Raw genomic sequence first — 18,111 nt, forward strand, 5'->3', positions numbered from 1 at the left:
TTTTTATCACTTTCATCAAATTTAGGAGTACATATACACTAAGTTTACTGTTAATTAATAAGAAAACTCCAGACGATTCCATTCCAGCTGAAGAAGCTTCTGATAGGTTAGTAGAGTCCATTTGAGTAAACTGGTGGCACAGCTGTGGATGCATATAAGGCAAAACACAGAGCCTGTTTCTTTGAAATGGGAAAATCAAGAGATATCAACCAAAACACCAGGAAAAGAATTGTGGACCTCCATAATTGTGGCTCAATTTTGAATACAATTTGGTGCCATTTGCAATTAAGAAATACATAAAATTTCTCTCTTTACTCTTAAATTTAACAAATACGTTTTTAATATTTAGCAATCTAAAAAAATAAACATTTAGTCTGATTTGATGTTACAATTAAAAAAATGTTTTTATCTGAAGAGTATGTAAATATCTGGTTTCAACTGTATATATGATGATGTTGGTGTTTGGATTGATTGTCAGCACAGAGAGGGAGATGGAGAATGAGGACAGAACAGAGATGGAACAGGAGCCAGGTGAGATAGACATGTTAGTCAAATGGTTTGCCAAAACTCATCAGAACATGTATCTAGTACCTAGTGTATCTTTTTAGATACCATTTGTTACTTTTCAAATTCTATATTTGTTAAGTTATGCAGGCTTGTTTGCACAACAAGGCTAAATAATTATATAAACTTTTCTGAATCTAAATAGTCTACTTTGGTAGAATTAAAAAATAAGTGTAGTGCAGGTCTATGATGATTTTTAGTGCTACTATCATCTAGTTCTGATTCTGGTTCTGTCTTGGTTAAATCCCAAGTAGTCCTGATTTTGAACTGTTGTAGTCCTGTTTTAATTCTGGATCAGTTCTGGGTCTGGTTGAATTGGGGTTTAGTCCCTGTGTCTTGATACAGCCCTCATTTTGTTCTGCCTTAAAAAACTAGTTTAAGGTATTCTGCATATGTGATATATATTTTTTTCCTATATGAAGTCATTCTTTTTTTTTTACAAAACTCAAAACACAGCCTAATAAATCTTTCAGCCCCCCTGGGTAGTACATGCATACTACCCTTTAGGGCTAAGCCCTGGGTGTATAAAATGTCTAGCTCCGCCTCTGGAGTCAACAGTATCCATGACACACAACGTAACGTTCGATGATGTGTCATGCGCAAAAGCATCAGCTCTAAGAGCCGTGCTTAGAGAGTGCTTTGTAGTGAATCAGAAGAGTCGACTCCCATTGAGCGAGAGCCGGCTCCTCACTTAATTTCCTTTTGCTGCTCAGCTCTCACACAGTGGCTCAGCTATGCTCCAATCGCTCCATATTGTGGTCAATCACATGCGAGGATATAGGATAATATCATTATGTAAAAAACAGAGAGGGTGAGAGACGCGACAGTCAAGTGGAGCGTGCGTCTGTCCTCTCTGTAAGTGAGTGAGACAGTAGACAGCATTGAGGAGGACTGTGCGAGTGCATCGCAAAAACACATAAATATGCCTGACACCCATAAACGAAGCAGCAGTATACGGTATACACCTTATGATGTCCCACCTCTAATGGGTGTCCCCCAGGGCACCCATTAGAGGTGAGGTATGACTACCTACCTCTAAGTCAGGGGTAAGGAACTCCAGGCCTCGAGAGCCGGTGTCCTGCAGGTTTTAGAGGTGTCCTTGATCCAACACAGCTGATTTATATGGTTCTGATTTAAAGTTCCCTAGAGGCCTGGTAATGAACTAATCATTTGATTCAGGTGTGTTGATCCAGGGTGAGATCTAAAACCTGCAGGACACCGGCTCTCGAGGCCTGGAGTTCCCTAACCCTGCTCTAAGTGTATTAACATTAACAACCTCAATTAAATGTAGGTAAATTATGCTTAATATATTATAAAACACACACCACACAAGAGTTTTCCATTAATTAGGGGAGACCGGGGATAGTTGTAACATTTTTGACATTTCTGTCTGTAAATTGAAGCTCTTTTAAGGTAGTGGATTCAAAATGTAATGCAAAGTATTTTCATGTCTCTGCTATTAAATAGTGCAGCTATTTTCTCTGCAGCACAATTACCCATTGCATGGTATGGTCTCAAACACGAAGAGTGAAATGTTACAATTAACCCCATAGTCTGGGTTAGTTGTAACATATCCTGGGGTAAAATGTAACACAATGAAATAAGGGTACTAACAAAACATTAACATGTAATCTTTGTTTATTCAACACATGAATGCACTTAGAGCCATTTATGTAGCTGTGTGTGTGTGTGACAGAATGCAGAAATCTAGCTTTTGAACATATTCCAACCCCCCAAAAAAGACAAATTATGGAAATTTCTGCAACTGAATATTTCGTTCATTTTGGTTGGTCTTCCTTGAGTTTGGCCTCATTGGCTCAGTGGGCATTATAACCTACAACTCTTGCACCAATTTTGAACATAACAATGAAGCTGAAAAAATGTAGTTGTTCACCAGCATCGCAATTCCATTACTTTTTATCATGGCTTACCTTGGTGTGGTTTGCAAAGTGCTTCAGAAAGATGAGGGAATCTGTTTCTTGCACCCATCCTGATTTATTTCCACTACCAGTACTTCCTACTGGTCCATCTCTGACACAGAGGTCTGCATAATGTATGTGTGGGAACACAAACAGTGGAGGAATTGTGTTGCCAATGGCATTAACCGCATATACAAATGCGACCAGTGAACCTCTCTCTGCTGATGTCGTTGCCCCAACTTGTTTAATATAAGTTAAAGTAATAGTGTGGTAAGTTGCAACATCTGCATTATTGTTACAACTAACCCAGACTGTTGCTGTTACAACTGACCCAGACTCCTATAGCCATGAACTAGCTAACATTACAGCCAACGGCTAAAACATTAGCACTAAAGACCTACACAGAATATATCCCCATAGACATACAAATAACATAATTTAAGTTTGATGAGTTTAACTGCAAAGCAGATAATGCTATTACAAATTGAAATAAAGTAGAAAAACTTACTTTTTGGCATACAAATTACTTTTTTTCGTGTTAAATTGTCTGTGTTTGACAAAATGTGCTGATTTTTCACATGTGATAGCAGAACTGAATTGGGCATGCACAGGATGAGTCACATCATTTGAAACTTAGCCCTGATTGGAGAAATTGGAAGTGTTACAACTGACCCACGTTACAACTATCCCCGGTCTCCCCTACTTCTCATTTATTTTGTAACAATTGTAACAAGCAATTGTTATTATTTGAAGAGTTTCAGTCAGGTTTCAGAGCTGTTCACAGTACAGAAACTCCTTCAGTGAGGGTTTAAAATGATCTTCTTATGGCGTCTGACGGTGGACTGTCATCTTGTCAGCTTGTCTTGCTGGACCTTAGAGCAGCATTCAATACTGCTAACCATAATATTTTATTACAATGACTAGAGCATCTTGTAGGTCTTAAAGGTACTGCGCTACAATAGATTGCATCATGTCTATCTAATAAACTCTCATTTATTCATGAAAATGGGGAAGCTAAGCATCGTTGGCCTGATTCAGTGTTGCCAACTTAACGACTTTGTCGCTATATTTAGCGAGTTTTCAGACCCCTTAGCGACTTTTTTTCCTAAAAAAAGTCGCTAAAAAAAGACGTGAAAGCGCGTATCGCTTTTACTCTCAACAAGCAGCGGGTGCTGTAACGCAGTCAGTTCTTCTTTTACTCTTATGCTGTTTTGTGGATCACAAGGTTTAAAACTACTTATAAACACACACACAAAGTAACTCCACCAGAGTGCTTATTTCGGGTCACTTTTGCCAGTCCAAGCCCGGGTAAAGGAGCAGGGTTGGAATTGTGACATTAAAAAAAACAATAATTGCTAAAAGAAATTTAATTTGTAGTTCTAAATGAACTCTACATGCATTTAGGACGTTTTTTACTCACTTTATGTCTCTTCCACGATGTTATTTCTCTCTCCAACAACGTAGGTTACAATTAGATTAGCATGACCAATTATGCAAATTAGGCGATGATGTCATTTAGCGACTTCTAGCGACTTTTAGGACAGCCAATAGCGATTTTCCTTACTGAGGAGTTGGCAACACTGGCCTGATTAGCACTTGGATTGGAGACTGCCTGGGAATACCACGTGCTCTAAGCTTGAGAAAGACACCCTCCTGTTAAAAGGAAGTTTTTCCTTCTCACTCTCACCAAAGTACTTGCTCAGAGTGTGTCATATGATTGTTGGGGGTTTCTCTGTTTTCTTTGTATTATTGTATGGTCTTGTTTCACCAAGGCAGTATGAAGGCATAGCAGGCAATTTTATTGCTATGCAGATGATATCATGGATAGATAACTTTATCTATCCATGAAGCCAGGTAGCACACACCAAGTAGTTTAACTACAGGACCGAATGACCTCTAATTTCCTGCTGAGGTTTTTGCACTTGGCTGTTTGTAATTTTAAGATATTTCTACAATTTGTGCAATAGCTTAAAATTACAAATATCCCGTCCCACAGTGATGCTGAAATACTAGTTCATGCATTTATCTCTTCTAGACTGGACTGCTAGAATTCATTATATCAGGATATTCTGAAACCCCCCTGAAAAACCTTCAGTTCATCCAAAAGGCTGAAGCAAAAGTACTCAAAGGGACTAGAAAGAGAGAGCATTTTGTCCATACTTTAATGACTACTCTTCATTGAACCCTTGAATTCAAAGTCCTTCTCCCACCCATACAAATTCTTGAATATTCAGACCCATGTTATTTTACAGACCTCACAGTACCATATCACCCCAGTAGAGCACGCCACTCACAGACTGTTGGGTTACTTGTGGTTCCTAGGTCATTTGAAAGTAGAACGGGGGGCAGAGCCTTCTGTCAGCCTGCAAGTTTATATCTGTTAATCAAGTGCAGCAGCGGATCATCATTCTTCGCCAGATCGTCTGCTGATCAACCCCGGTAAATTGGCTTCATAACTTCCTAACTTTATTTTCTCCAGTGATTTCTTTGTGTAATCTTGTAATCTCATCTATTCAGTGATCAGAACCTTTGGGTCACTCTTCACTCCATCTCCATACCTACCTGGACCATCTCTGTTACCGGCCCCTTTTCATGTGCTGCTGCCCTAACTCTTGGACTTCACACCCGTGACTCTTTCTAAGGAAAAGAATGGAACTCACCTGCCTGCCCTCCAGTTGACTGCTGCTGTCTGCTGCACCTCTGGAAGACTCACCAGATTACTCCTCTCCGCTGACTGCCTGCCCACCGACTCCCACAGAGCTTTCCCTCACCTCCACTGCTTCACACACCTGGAACCCAAGTAACACAAACCTCTATCTACGAATACACATACCTTATCATAAGATAAGTACAGCGACTATCTCTGTTCTCTTCCGTTACAGAATAACCTTCCCCTGGCAAACTCTCCTAGTGTCTGGTTTTGCCTGTCTGACAAAAAAATCAGTTAAGGACTTTGAAAATTTGACTTTTGTGTCTGCTTTTGGGTCTATTCTTGCACCGCTCACGACACCTTCAGCTTTCAAACCCCTCTTCTGTGGAACCAGCTTCCAGTTTGAATTTGGGAGACAGCCATCTCTTTTAAGGTTAACCTTGAGGCAACTGTTGTTGTGAATTGGTGCTATATAAATACAGCTGAACTGAACTGAACTGAATTTGGAACGAAATTCCCAAAGACACAGACTGTTTTAGAGCAAAGCGAAATTCTAACCTTGCGAACTTAACCATTTGCATGTAACAGGTCACTTCTGAGAAGTATGATGAGGGTTAGGTCGGATTTGCTTAAAAAAATAGCTTCAGAAGAATGAAATGAAAATGCAATCTCATTACATGCATGTTGGCATCACAGTTCTTCTAAGATTTCTATTTGGGTGTCAGAAACAGAAAACAAATCCATAAAAAGTGTGGACGTGAACCTAACTCTTACACATCTGCTAACACACAGTAGTAACCTGGTGGATGTTATAACCTGGTGGGAAAGTGAGATATAAACTCACTTCCCCTACTCCATACAGTTTTGACTAGCTTTCTATTTGACAAGGAACATTTCTTTGAACAGATAGCTGTTGTCCTGCAAATATACACCAAAGGGTTGGAGACAAATCCTGCCTTGCAGCATTTTCCCAGCCTCCAACACAGTTTTATGTCTCAATTATTTCATCGATTTTATCTATGAATGGTAAAATAAGAGGATAATTCTTGGCATAATAACAATTTCCACAGGCCTTCCTGCTGAGTGTAATTCTACTGATGAGAAGGTTTTAACCAGATGCTTGACAACTGCAGATGCTCTGAATAAACCAAGTGCTAGGAACACAAGTTTAATGATGCAAAAGACATTCACAGAGAGTGAAGTAAATTACTTTAATGTGCAATTTTAAGGGATTTAGTTGGCCTCATTATGCAGAGAAACTCATAATGAGACCAGTAATAGAATGAAATGATTATTATTACAACCAGCTAACAGCATGGGTCAGTTCACCGAGGCAGAAAATGGAACAAACACTGTGTTCAAGTAAAACTTGTGAATTCCATCAAATATATAGAATACTTGAGATACATTTAAATATATGTGTGTTTATATGTGAGAATTGCAAGTCCTTAACCTTTTTCTATAGTTAGTTTTTTGTCCTGCTTGTTATTTTTGGTCTTTCTATGTTCCTCTTCCCCCTCCTCACCAACCTGGTTATGGCAGATGACCAGCCCTTCCTGACCAACTGGAAGAAGTGGTGAAAGTCAGCTGTTGTTGTGAACTGACTATAGAAATCTAATTCAGTTTAATCCAATTCAGTTTCATTTATATAACTCAAACAGTTGCCCCAAGGTGCTTTATATTGTAGGGTAGACCCTACAATAGTATATAAAAAACCCCAATAATCAAACAAATCTCTTTGATCAAACGCTTGGTGACAGTTAGAAAAAAGCTTCCCTTTTAACAGAAAGAAACCTCTGGAAGAACCAGGGAGGAAACTGGTTGGGGGTGAAAGAAGGGAAAAAATAAATAAATAAATAAAATTGAACTGAATAATTTGCATCTCTTTTGATTACCATTAGTGTTGTTTCTCTCTGCACCATATTAAATCTAGTAGCATTTCTTTTTATTCTCTTTACAATCCTATTTAAATGTCTTTGGAGTAATTTTGCCACATGCTTGGTGTTACATTCATTTATGTGGTTGTGTTCCATCCATTTTTTAGTCACTGTTTTGTTACTGTTTGCTTGACTTTCCAATAAGCAAGCAGTTAGAAAACAGTTATGTCAAACTGAAGCTCTAGATAAGAAGGTTCCAAATGCAGAGGGTCATTTCCAAATGACCCCCTGTCTCCCATGTAGTCCCATTGTTTAACTACTCTTATGAATGGGGTGGCTGTAGCTCAGGTAGTAAAGCAGGTCAGCTACTAACCGGAATGTTGGTGGTTCGATCCAAATATCCTTGGGCACGATACTAAACCCATGTTGCTCTCCGATGCATCCATCGGAGTGTGAATGTGTATGAATGTTAGATAGTAAGAAAAAAAATGTGCTTGTGTGATTGGGTGAATGAATTAGTTGTATAAAGCGCTTTGAGTGCTTAGATAGAGTAGAAAAGAGCTATATAAGAGCCTGTCCATTTACCATGAAGTTTTCGATGTGTATCTGTTGTTGTGTATAATATGAATACAAAATGTGACTCTTTAGGGCTCAACTTAAAGCTCGCAATTAGGTTTTTTTCTTTGGCAGCTTATTTTCACAAATCCTGAGCTCGAGGCAGTAGATGTGTCATGGTCCTGGGCCATGTTGGCCCAGTATTCTTAGTTTTCGTGTGTTTTGTATTTTGTTCTTTAATTATGCCGTGGTTCCTAGGTTCTGTTAAGATGTTCCTTATTTGATTACCCTCTGTGTATCTGTGAGCCCTCGTTTCCCCTCCTTGTGTTTTATTCCATGTTTTCCCCAGTCCGTTATGTCTGTGTTCTCCCCGTGCGCTCTCTCCTCCTGTCTGAACCTCTGTGTACTTCCTGTTTTACTTTGACAGTCTCTCGTCAGTGTTGTGTTACTCCTGCCGTGTCTTGTCATGATTATCAGTGTCACATGTGTTCCCCGTGTGCTCCCACTTCCCTCATTAACTCTCTGTGTATTTATGTCTGCGTCTCCCTCAGTTCTGTGTCGCGTTCTCCCTCATTCATGGCTGTGTGTTTCTCCGTGCAATATGTTATAGTTTCCAGTTTAGTTTGTATGGTTTTTCTGTCCAGCAATAAAGCTGTGTTTTGAGTTCAATCCTGCCTCTGCGAGCTTGCGTTTGGGTCCTCATCCTGCCGGCCTGCATGACAAGATGAACTTGAGACAAAATCTTGTGTTAGTGATTGTCTGAAATCAGAATGTAATTAGAAGCCATTGTGCATGTAATACAATGTACCCTTCTCCCAGAGCCTAATCATATGTAGTTAGTCAGTAGTCTTTCAAAAGGTGCTATATTCCCTAATAGCTGAGTAGTAATGAAGAGTAACCTAAAATAAAAAGTGTCCCTCCTGTAGGGAACAAAATGCATAAACACTGAGTCAGGGCATGACTAATAACTCGGGGGAGTTTGCTAACTATTAATTCATTATGTCCTTACCTCCAAACATGAACTCTGCTATCATTAACCTACTTCTTATACCAGCCAAAGATCCCACACTCCAATCCACTTACTACCCAATCACACTCTTAAACGTAGACCTGCAAAGCCCTTACCAGAAGTTTAGAAAAAAAAAATCACTCATTCAAGATACATCCTGATCAGACAGGTTTTATCAAAGGCAGACACTCAAATAATAAAATGTGCAGACTAATTAATGTAATATATTATTGCTCCATCAAAAATTTTGAAACCACAGTTGTCTCTTTAGATACAGAAAAAGCATTTGACCTGGTAAACTGGAAATTCTTATTAGCAGTTCTGCACAAAATTGGATTTGGGGTATTCCTCATAAATTGGATCAAAACACTATACATCTTTCCAAATACATGTCTTAGGACAAATGACCTTACTCCCCAAGGCTTAAATCTAAAGAGGGAACCAGACACGGCTACCTGCTTTCCCTTTTGCTTTTTGTTATTTTTATTGAGCCACTAGCAACAGAATTCCGACAAAAGGTTGTAAGATAAGACTATATGCTGACAATGTATTACTTTTCCTTTGGAACACATAAACCTCTCTTACGTAGATATATAGATAAGTTCTCATCCATCCGAACTACTCTGCAAACTGGAGTAAATCAACAGCTCTGGCCCTGAATTGTAAATTTCAAAAAACTTCCACCACTCCACTGCAGTCTGGTAGCATTAGCTAGATAGCTTAGGGTATACATTTTTCCACCAAGCTCTCAGACTTGGCTCAATTCAATCATATTCCTCTACTATCAATGGTAGAAGATGATCTCACACATTGGAATACTTTACCTGTATCACTCAAGGGTTGAGTCACCACAATTAAAATGATGTTTCCATCTAAAATAAACTAAAAAGTCTCATGCATCTTGAATTTTTTTTATGGAAAAACAAATCATCATGAACACAATGGTGGTCTAGAACTACCAAAATGTTATTATTATTATTTCTTCTCCAATAGATTGCTATATGTTTCAAAATGCATCAAACCAAGCTCACTATAGAGCCCAAGGGTAGACCAAGCATTCTGTGATAAAGTAAAAATCTTGAATCTGCCTTTCATAAGCTTCAACGTTCAGCATCATAACTGCTTTAAAAACCTTAACATAAATACTTTCCTGACAGTCTTGTGGGAGACTCAAATAACTAAATCTCAATTTGCTCAGTGTAAACTAATGCATATTTGGAACAATCCAGATATCTGCCAAGAAAAAAACAATTACTATATTTTCCATCATGGCAACAAAAGGGAATGAAAAAATCATGAAAATGTTATTCAAGATGGAAACTTTATTTCATTTCAGGAACTCATATCAAAAATATGGAATCAACAGCAATAGGTGTCTGGAATATCAACAGCTATAATCCATAACACACAAGAAATTTTATCTCAGTGAATTTAAATTACAAATACCTACTTGTGTAGCAGAGTTTTCATATTTCAGCACCCATAAATTGTTATCAAAAACATAACCCCTCAATGTTCCACACTTTTTTTTTGTTACTGCACTCTGTTAACACCTACATTGCTCACTTGTTCTTGGGGGTGACCTACACTCTTTGGAATAAATGAAGAAATAGACAGGCTTAGTACAGCGCAATTGGCAGTACACAAATATAGTTAAACAGTACATGAGCCATTTCGGACTTTGCAATGCATGGCGCTCTCTTCACCCCATTCGTAGGGAATATACTTTCTACTCACATGTGCATCACTCTTACTCTCATCTGGATTATTTCCTAGTCAGCAGCTCACTGTTGAGAGATATTTTATACACTGAGATACATCCTACAGCTGTCAGCGATCATGCTCCTGTATCTTTAATTCTAATATGTAAGAAGAACATTCTGCCAAGTAAAAATTGGAGATTTAATACACCATTGCTTAAAGATATTTATTAAAAATTTAAAAAAGAGTGAGTTTTATATTTAGACTACAATGACCTGTCTGGAACATTAGCATCTGTTCTTTGAGAAGCAGGGAAAGCTGTGATAAGAGGTAAAAAAAAAATTAATTCTCATCACATAAAAACAAAAGAGAAAATAAATATATTCAGGAGTTAGAAGAAATCAATCAATCAATCAAATCTTTAGATGAATGTGTCCTCCCTGGAACAGAAAATGCTGAACAAAATATGTAAAGCAAAACTAGAAATAAATGAAATTATTAATAAAAAATCTTCAATTCTTATTACAAAGACCTGCTTGCAATATTTTGAACATGGTAACAAATCAGGTCGATTTCTACCTAACTTGTTGAAAATGAATAAAAAAAATGACTATATGTGCCGCTAAAGACGGCTGGGAACATAGGACATGACCCTGCAAGAGTAAACAGCAAAACTTTTTATTCACCAGAGCTAAACCCATCTAATGTTCAAATATACAGTAATTGAACATTACTTTAGTCATGCCCTTAACTTCTACTAAACCACTTTACCAAATAATGCAAGGCAGGTAGGCAATGTGACTGAAGTTAATGCAGGTCTTACTTTTTGCAGGGCCTCTTGCAGTCACATTATAAAATGCTAGTAAAATAATTTCTGAGTAGAAATGTGTATTTGTTTTTTACGGGTCAAGACAAGCTTGCATTTCAAATTAATAATGCAGATTTCGGTTTCATCATTGACTACATTCTTGATAATATTTTTTTTTTATCTTTCCTGAAAACTGTCTGGCAGTTTCCTCACCGACTAAATTACTTTCACGAAACTGTATTTCTTTTTCCAAAACTGCATTAAAAACTGCAAACCGTGTAAATGCACTCAAAATTGCAGTTTTGTGGTTTTAATGGTTTTGGTTAAAGTGATTTTGATAAAATGTAAAATAATCAGTGTAGAAAGGACAGACTGAGAGCAAGTTTGAGTGTTATCAGTGAAAAAGATGCAGATCTTTGTAAAGACTGGCAAAACAGTCACCCTGGAATGTTGAGAACTTGAAGGCTAAGATCCTGACCAGCACAGCATCATCTTTGCATTCCTGAACCCTTTCTGACTACAACATGCAGAAGGAGTCCAGCCTCTACCTAGAGAAAGAGATGTGTGCCTATTCCAGTGTCCAAAGTAGAAATGGACCGATCCGATATTACGTATTGGTATCGGTCTGATACTGACGTAAATTACTGGATCGGATATCGGAGAGAAATAAAACATGTAATCCGATCCATTAAATATCAAAAAAGCACCTCAGAAAGAGGAAACCAACTGCTGAATAACAGCAGCACGTTTAAGCTTGATAAGCTGTTGTTAGAATTTATATTAATATTACTCTCTACACCAGGATCTTTTTCTACGTAGCTGACGGCTGGTAACTGTGCAGGGGCGGATCTAGCAAAGTTTAGCCAGGGCATTAACTTAATTAATTAATTAATTAATTAATTAGATAGAAACAGGCTTTGCCGATCCGATCAACTGTTCGTAACACTTCTCACATTGAAACAGACGTCAGCATGAACGATAGCATGTCCGCCATTTCCTGCCCGAAACCGGAAGTGACGTCATTTTCGCGGAAAATGTAGTTTTTTATTTGTAGGCCTTAAAAGCCTATACTGGTGTTTTTATAAGTTATATGTTTGACTTTATGTTTTTCTGAATAGTTGCTGGGATGCTTAGAACTCAAATTGCACTGCTTAAAATGGTTTATTTTGATGCACATGCTGTTTTCAATCATAGGATTGTTTTTCGTTTTTCCTGCAGTATATAAAAAATTGGTGTATCTCAAAAATAAAACTATGAAGACACTCAAAATAAATTTCCTGTTGTTGTAAACTATTTTTTGCAACTTTTTTGTATTTTAAGTTTTGAGGGATAAACCTCTTAAATTTCTCCAAGTAGAAATATATGCAAAAAAAACCAAAAACGATTTTTTTTTTTTTGTAGTTTATTGCACTGTTTTGCAATTAATGTATTTACAATGGACTTAATGCATACATATTATTAAAATATGGGCTATAACAGTTGTATTGATGTATAGCAACTTGAAATGCTCCCAAAAATGGCACTACAGCATGTAAAAATATAAAGTAAGCTCTGGCGGACGGTTCTATGGTAGGTCTTAAAGGGTTAAGTCTAATATACCCTAATAAGCTATAGTACTTTTTCCTTTGGGAAGGTACCATCTGTGCAGTCTGCAATTCTGTTGAAGAAAGATGTTGAATCTATTAAATTATTCTTGAAAAATAATTTAATTCTGTGCATTTTTTTCCCACACTGCATCAAATTAAAGTTGACTATGTCGATTAAGCATCATGAGGTGGAGGGTGGGGGGTGGTTCCCTATTTTTCTTTGCTGGGAGTTTGCAACCCTATTAGTTAGGTTGCTTAATATTTCTGCTAAGTACTTTTTAAAATACCAGAATAGGAAGGATGGTGTAGGTTTAAGTTTATTAGATTGATCAGTATTGCTGAACTATGAAGTATTTTGGGTGCAGTGTACTTTTTACACACAGGTATAACAGAATAGCTTTAGTGTTGTTGTTTATTTAAACTTGAGTATGAACTTATACAAAATGCTGCAAGATATTAAAAAACTGTTTTATTGATTAAAAAACACACTATATCGGATTCATATCAGTATCAGCAGATATCCAAATTTATGATATCGGTATCGGCATCAGACATTAAAAAAGTGGTATCGTGCCATCTCTAGTCCAAAGTACTCCTCATTCTATGTCTCAATTCATTAAAAATAAAATTCCAATAAAGTTTACCATTTGTAAATTTTACGTTAACTAAAACTGAAAGTTCACAGGTTTGGTTGTCTAAAATTTAGATTCTGTCACTTCTGAACCTTCCACTGGGATTTTTTTTTGTACCACTGAACTGGAAGGTTCAGGAAGGTACATCAGATTCATACATGAGCTAAAACTGCTTCAGAAAATGTAATGGGTCAAATAAGGCATCTACTGGTGTTGTAGATAGCATGCCATTGCATTGAACTGACTCTTTCATTAGCTGTGATTAGAAGGCCAAGATGTATTTTCAAATTTTCACGTCAGACACATAAAAACCAAAATTTCCAGAAGCCTCGCAGTTTTGAACAAAGTGAAACAATTCCTTGATAAAGATGCACTTCGTACTCTGTACTGTACCCTGGTTCTTCCATATCTTACATATTGTGTGGAAGTGTGGGGAAATACATATAAAAATACAACTAATCCATTAGTCACAGTACAGAAACGAGCACTGCGTATTATTCACAAGGCTGGTTATCTAGATCATACTCACAAATTCTTTCTTCAGGCAAAGTTACTTAAATTCCAGGATCTGGTTAATTACAATACATCCATAATTTTGTATAAAGCTTTTACTAAACTTTTACCGGCAAATTTACAAACTAGATTTGAAATTCGAGAAAAGGTTTATAATGTGAGAGGCTTTGGAGAATTCAAATTACCCAGAACTCGAACAACCCGTAAAGGCTTTTGTGTGTCTGTATGTGGTGTGAAAATCTGGAACAGTCTGAGTTTACAATTGAAACAATGCAAAAATATTCATAGATTTAAATTTCTCTACAAACAGTTGGTCTGGTCACAGTATACTCAATGATGGGTTTTAGTGTGCTCTGTAATGTCTGTCCTCTTACCATTGCTGGTATGGATTCCAAAATAAAAAATAAAAAATAAAGTGTGCGTATGTATGTACATATATGTACTTGTGTGTGTAGATATATATGTATGTATATGTATGTGTGTCTGTTACTTGTAGTTATTACTGCCTGTTACCTGTGGTAATGCAATTTATAATTTATATATTCTGTATTCAGTTATGAAGGCTCTAATTGTTGGTTGCGAGCTGCCGCTTAGATGCTTGTATCTGCCCGGGGCTGTTGATGGGTCTGTATGCAATGATGGGCGTAGCTGCGGGAAGTTTATTGTTTTTTTTTGTTGATGAGTGAGTATAGGGGTGGGATTTAATAAGTTTTCTTCGTCCCACTCCTTTTTCAGGCAAATTTTGTTTTTTGTTTTGTGTATTTTATGTTCAATATAGGTATTTGTTGTGCCTGAAAATGAATAAATAAATGAATGAATGAAATGAAATGAAATGAATGAACACTCCGCCGCATGCTATCATTTGCTTTAAAAATTGAGATTTCATATTTATATTACAGAAAGCATTAATACAGTACATTAAGTATCATTTATTCTAAATACAAGTAGGGAAACTCCGGGGAAAGCATTTCCTGACAAGAAAATGAATTGCATGAACGCTGTTATGACAAAAACAAACCAAAAGCTTTTAAATGGATGTTTCTTTTTTAATTTTTTAGATCAGGGTTTTACATCAGAAATGCGCATAAACATGTAGATCATGACCACTCATCAAATACACTGACCTATTAAACTGCCTCATTTATCAGTTATCTAATTGCTTCAGAGAGGGATTGTGCATTCATTAATATGCTTTGGTTTTTCTCGTTGGAACTACAAGAAGCTGGTTTCCAAAGCAGACCTGAGAGCTGATAATTACAAAAAACCCCACTTAAACGATGTTAGACATGATCTGTGATCAGTAAGCAACACTTTGCACCTTTCAACATTGTTTGTTTTTACAAAATGGTTTCAGCACAGGAGTTGTGAAAGTGATCTTGCTTTTTCTTGCAAGATTCTTTCTCCATTTTAGGCAGTGGCCAGTCATCAGACGGGTAGAAGTTGTGCTGCTGCTGTCTGAAGTGGAAGCCAGACTCCTCACAATCGGACTCCACACGGATGCTGACCCTGGGCACAGGCTGGTGTTGTGGGTGTTGCAGAGGAGGGCTGAGGCTGAGTTCAGAGTCGACACGTGAGGGGGGACAGGAGATCTTCAGGTGCAGAGTGATGCTGAGGAACAGTGGTGATGGAACACTTTTACTCTCCATGACTTTCACAGTTTCCAATTTTTCAATTTATTAGGAAATCAGACCTCAAACTGAACCAGCAGTCCTGCAACAAATCATCCTTCTGTTATGTATTTCATTATATTGTCTTTAAGGGTATCATTCATTTTATAATTTCTGGCTAAAACATATTTTTATTAGTACCAGAAAACAAAGCTTTAAATATATTTCTCTACAGTGGTTGGCAGTTACCCTCTGCAAAATGTAACCAAAGGTTTAACCACTGAGAGGCAGTGTTTAATAAGTTGGAGTGTTGAGGGTTTTCATGTGCTGTTGCTCTTTTCACTTTTGATATTTCTGTTTTGCTCCATGTCCTCAAGAGGCTTTGCTTTCCACAGGTCATAGCCACTGTGTCAACAACTGGTGATTACTCTGTGCCACAGCGGCTACATCCTGCCAGAAAACTTGAATGTGAGTGTTTTTGGCATAACCATCTGGTGTTTTGAAGCTGGAAACAAAGAGCAATGGGTAGATCTGACAGTGAAACTCAGGACTCAGGCTCATTAGCTGTCAACTTGAAACTGATCAAATCGGTCAATGAGTTTATGCTCGATAATTTTTCTGAGTCCAATATTGACCATAATTTATATAATAAACTTCATGTTTGATTGATTGACCTGAAACTTGCAATTGAGTTTTCAATTTCATAAAAAAAGAAATTAAGGAATTCCTAGTTATATATTACCCTCTCGCCCCTGCTTGTTCTCTACAAGAGGCCTGGGAGCTTGAGGGTCCTGCACAGTATCTTAGCTGTTCCTAGGACTGCGCTCTTCTGGACAGAGATCTCGGATGTTGTTCCTGGGATCTGCAGGAGCCACTCACACCTAGTGCTCCAATTACCACTGGGACCACTGTTACCTTCACCCTCCACATCTTCTCAAGCTCTGAGCCCTTGGTACTTCTTCAGCTTCTCGTGTTCCTTCTTCCTAATATTGCTTTCATTCGGTATCGCTACATCTATCACTACCTCCCATCTTTCTCTGGTTTTCTACCACTACTATGCCCGGTTGGTTAGCTATCACCATTTTATCTGTCTGTATATGGAAGTCCCACCAGATCTTAGCTTGGTCATTCTCGACCACCATAGGGGGCGCTTCCTATTTTGACCTTGGAACTTGTTTCTGTATATTATGCCAGCCACTTGGTTATGGTGTTGCCCTGCATGGCATGGTGTGCATGTGATAGACCCCAGGCTCTGTGGATCTTGTGCTCAGAGCTTGTTCCTGTGCTAGCATGGTTAGTGCCTCTGTGCTGTCTTTCAGTCCAGCCACTGGTAGGACTTCATGATGTCAGCCACTTCATTTATCTGCTGGTGGTACATGCCGTGCCTATCGTTCCACGATGGTATGTATGTATGTATATATATATATATATATATATGTATATATATATATATATATATATATATATATATATATATATATATATATATATATATATCAATGACTATCGCCCTGTAGCCCTCACCTCAGTAGTGATGAAGTGCTTTGAACGCCTGGTCAGAGACTTCATCATTTCTTCACTACCAGACACACTGGACCCACTACAGTTCGCTTACCGTCCAAATCGTTCCACAGACGATGCCATCTCTCATCTCCTCCACACATCACTCACTCACTTGGACACTAGAAGGGGGAATTATGTTAAAATGCTCTTCATAGACTACAGCTCTGCATTTAACACCATAATTCCCTCCACACTCACCACCAAGCTGGAGCATCTGGGACTCAGCTCATCTATGTGTCAGTGGATCTCCAACTTCCTAACTGGCAGACCACAGGCAGTAAGGATGGGCGGACATGTCTCAGCCTCCACCACTCTCAGCACTGGAGCCCCCCAGGGGTGTGTTCTGAGCCCCCTGCTGTACTCTTTGTACACATATGACTGTGTGGCCACTACCAGCTCCACCACCATCATCAAGTTTGCTGACGACACCGTCGTGGTGGGCCTGATCTCTGATAACAACGAGACGGCCTACCTGAAGGAGATTAGGAATCTGGAGAACTGGTGCCAGAGGAACAACCTCCTTCTAAACGTCAGTAAGACAAAGGAGCTGATAGTGGACTTCAGCACTAAGCAGGAGAGGAACTACCAGACCCCCGTCATCAACGAGTGCCCAGTGGAGAGAGTGGACAGCTTCAAATACCTCGGAGTTCACATCACGCAGGACCTGTCATGGTCCTGTCACATCAACACTGTGGTGAAAAAGGCCCGACAGCGTCTCTACCACCTCAGACGCTTGAGAGACTTCCAACTGCCCTCCAAGGTGCTCAGGAACTTTTACTCGTGCACCATAGAGAGCATCCTGGCGGGAAACATCTTAACCTGGTTCGGGAACAGCACCATGCAGGACAGACAAGCTCTACAGAGGGTTGTGCGGTCAGCTGAGCGCACCATCCGCTCCGAGCTCCCTGACCTGCACTCAATCTACAGCAGGCGGTGCTGGACCAAGGCCAGGAAGATCGTGAAGGACCTCAGCCATCCCAACAACAGACTGTTCTCTCTGCTGAGGTCAGGAAAGCGATTCCGCTCCCTGAAGACCAACACAGAGAGACTGAGGAGGAGCTTCTTCCCGCAGGCGATACGGTCTCTCAATCACACCACCACACAGTACTGACCCACACATACAGTTC

General features: G+C 38.6%; 1 protein-coding gene across 7 annotated transcripts in view; it reads right to left on the reverse strand.

Annotated features, from left to right (window-relative positions):
* Nucleotides 1–14,664: 14,664 nt before the first annotated feature.
* slc4a5b (solute carrier family 4 member 5b) overlaps nt 14,665–18,111 on the reverse strand; it is a 64,524-nt gene continuing 61,077 nt past the window's right edge. For 3 of the 7 annotated variants that reach the window (XM_085280642.1, XM_085280640.1, XM_085280641.1), the window contains one exon: nt 14,666–15,422. In XM_085280642.1, the coding sequence (XP_085136768.1) occupies nt 15,152–15,422 (271 nt within the window). In that variant the 3' untranslated portion in view covers nt 14,666–15,151. Of the gene's footprint in view, nt 15,423–18,111 lie in introns of all 7 variants that reach the window. The other 4 variants (XM_085280643.1, XM_085280639.1, XR_014893122.1 and 1 more) reach the window with 3 other exon arrangements.

This window comes from Mchenga conophoros, linkage group LG7, assembly GCF_057382185.1.
Source record: "Mchenga conophoros isolate Kocher_MC1m ecotype Shallow Benthic linkage group LG7, M_conophoros_male_GT1.1, whole genome shotgun sequence".
Classification (NCBI taxonomy): domain Eukaryota; kingdom Metazoa; phylum Chordata; class Actinopteri; order Cichliformes; family Cichlidae; genus Mchenga; species Mchenga conophoros.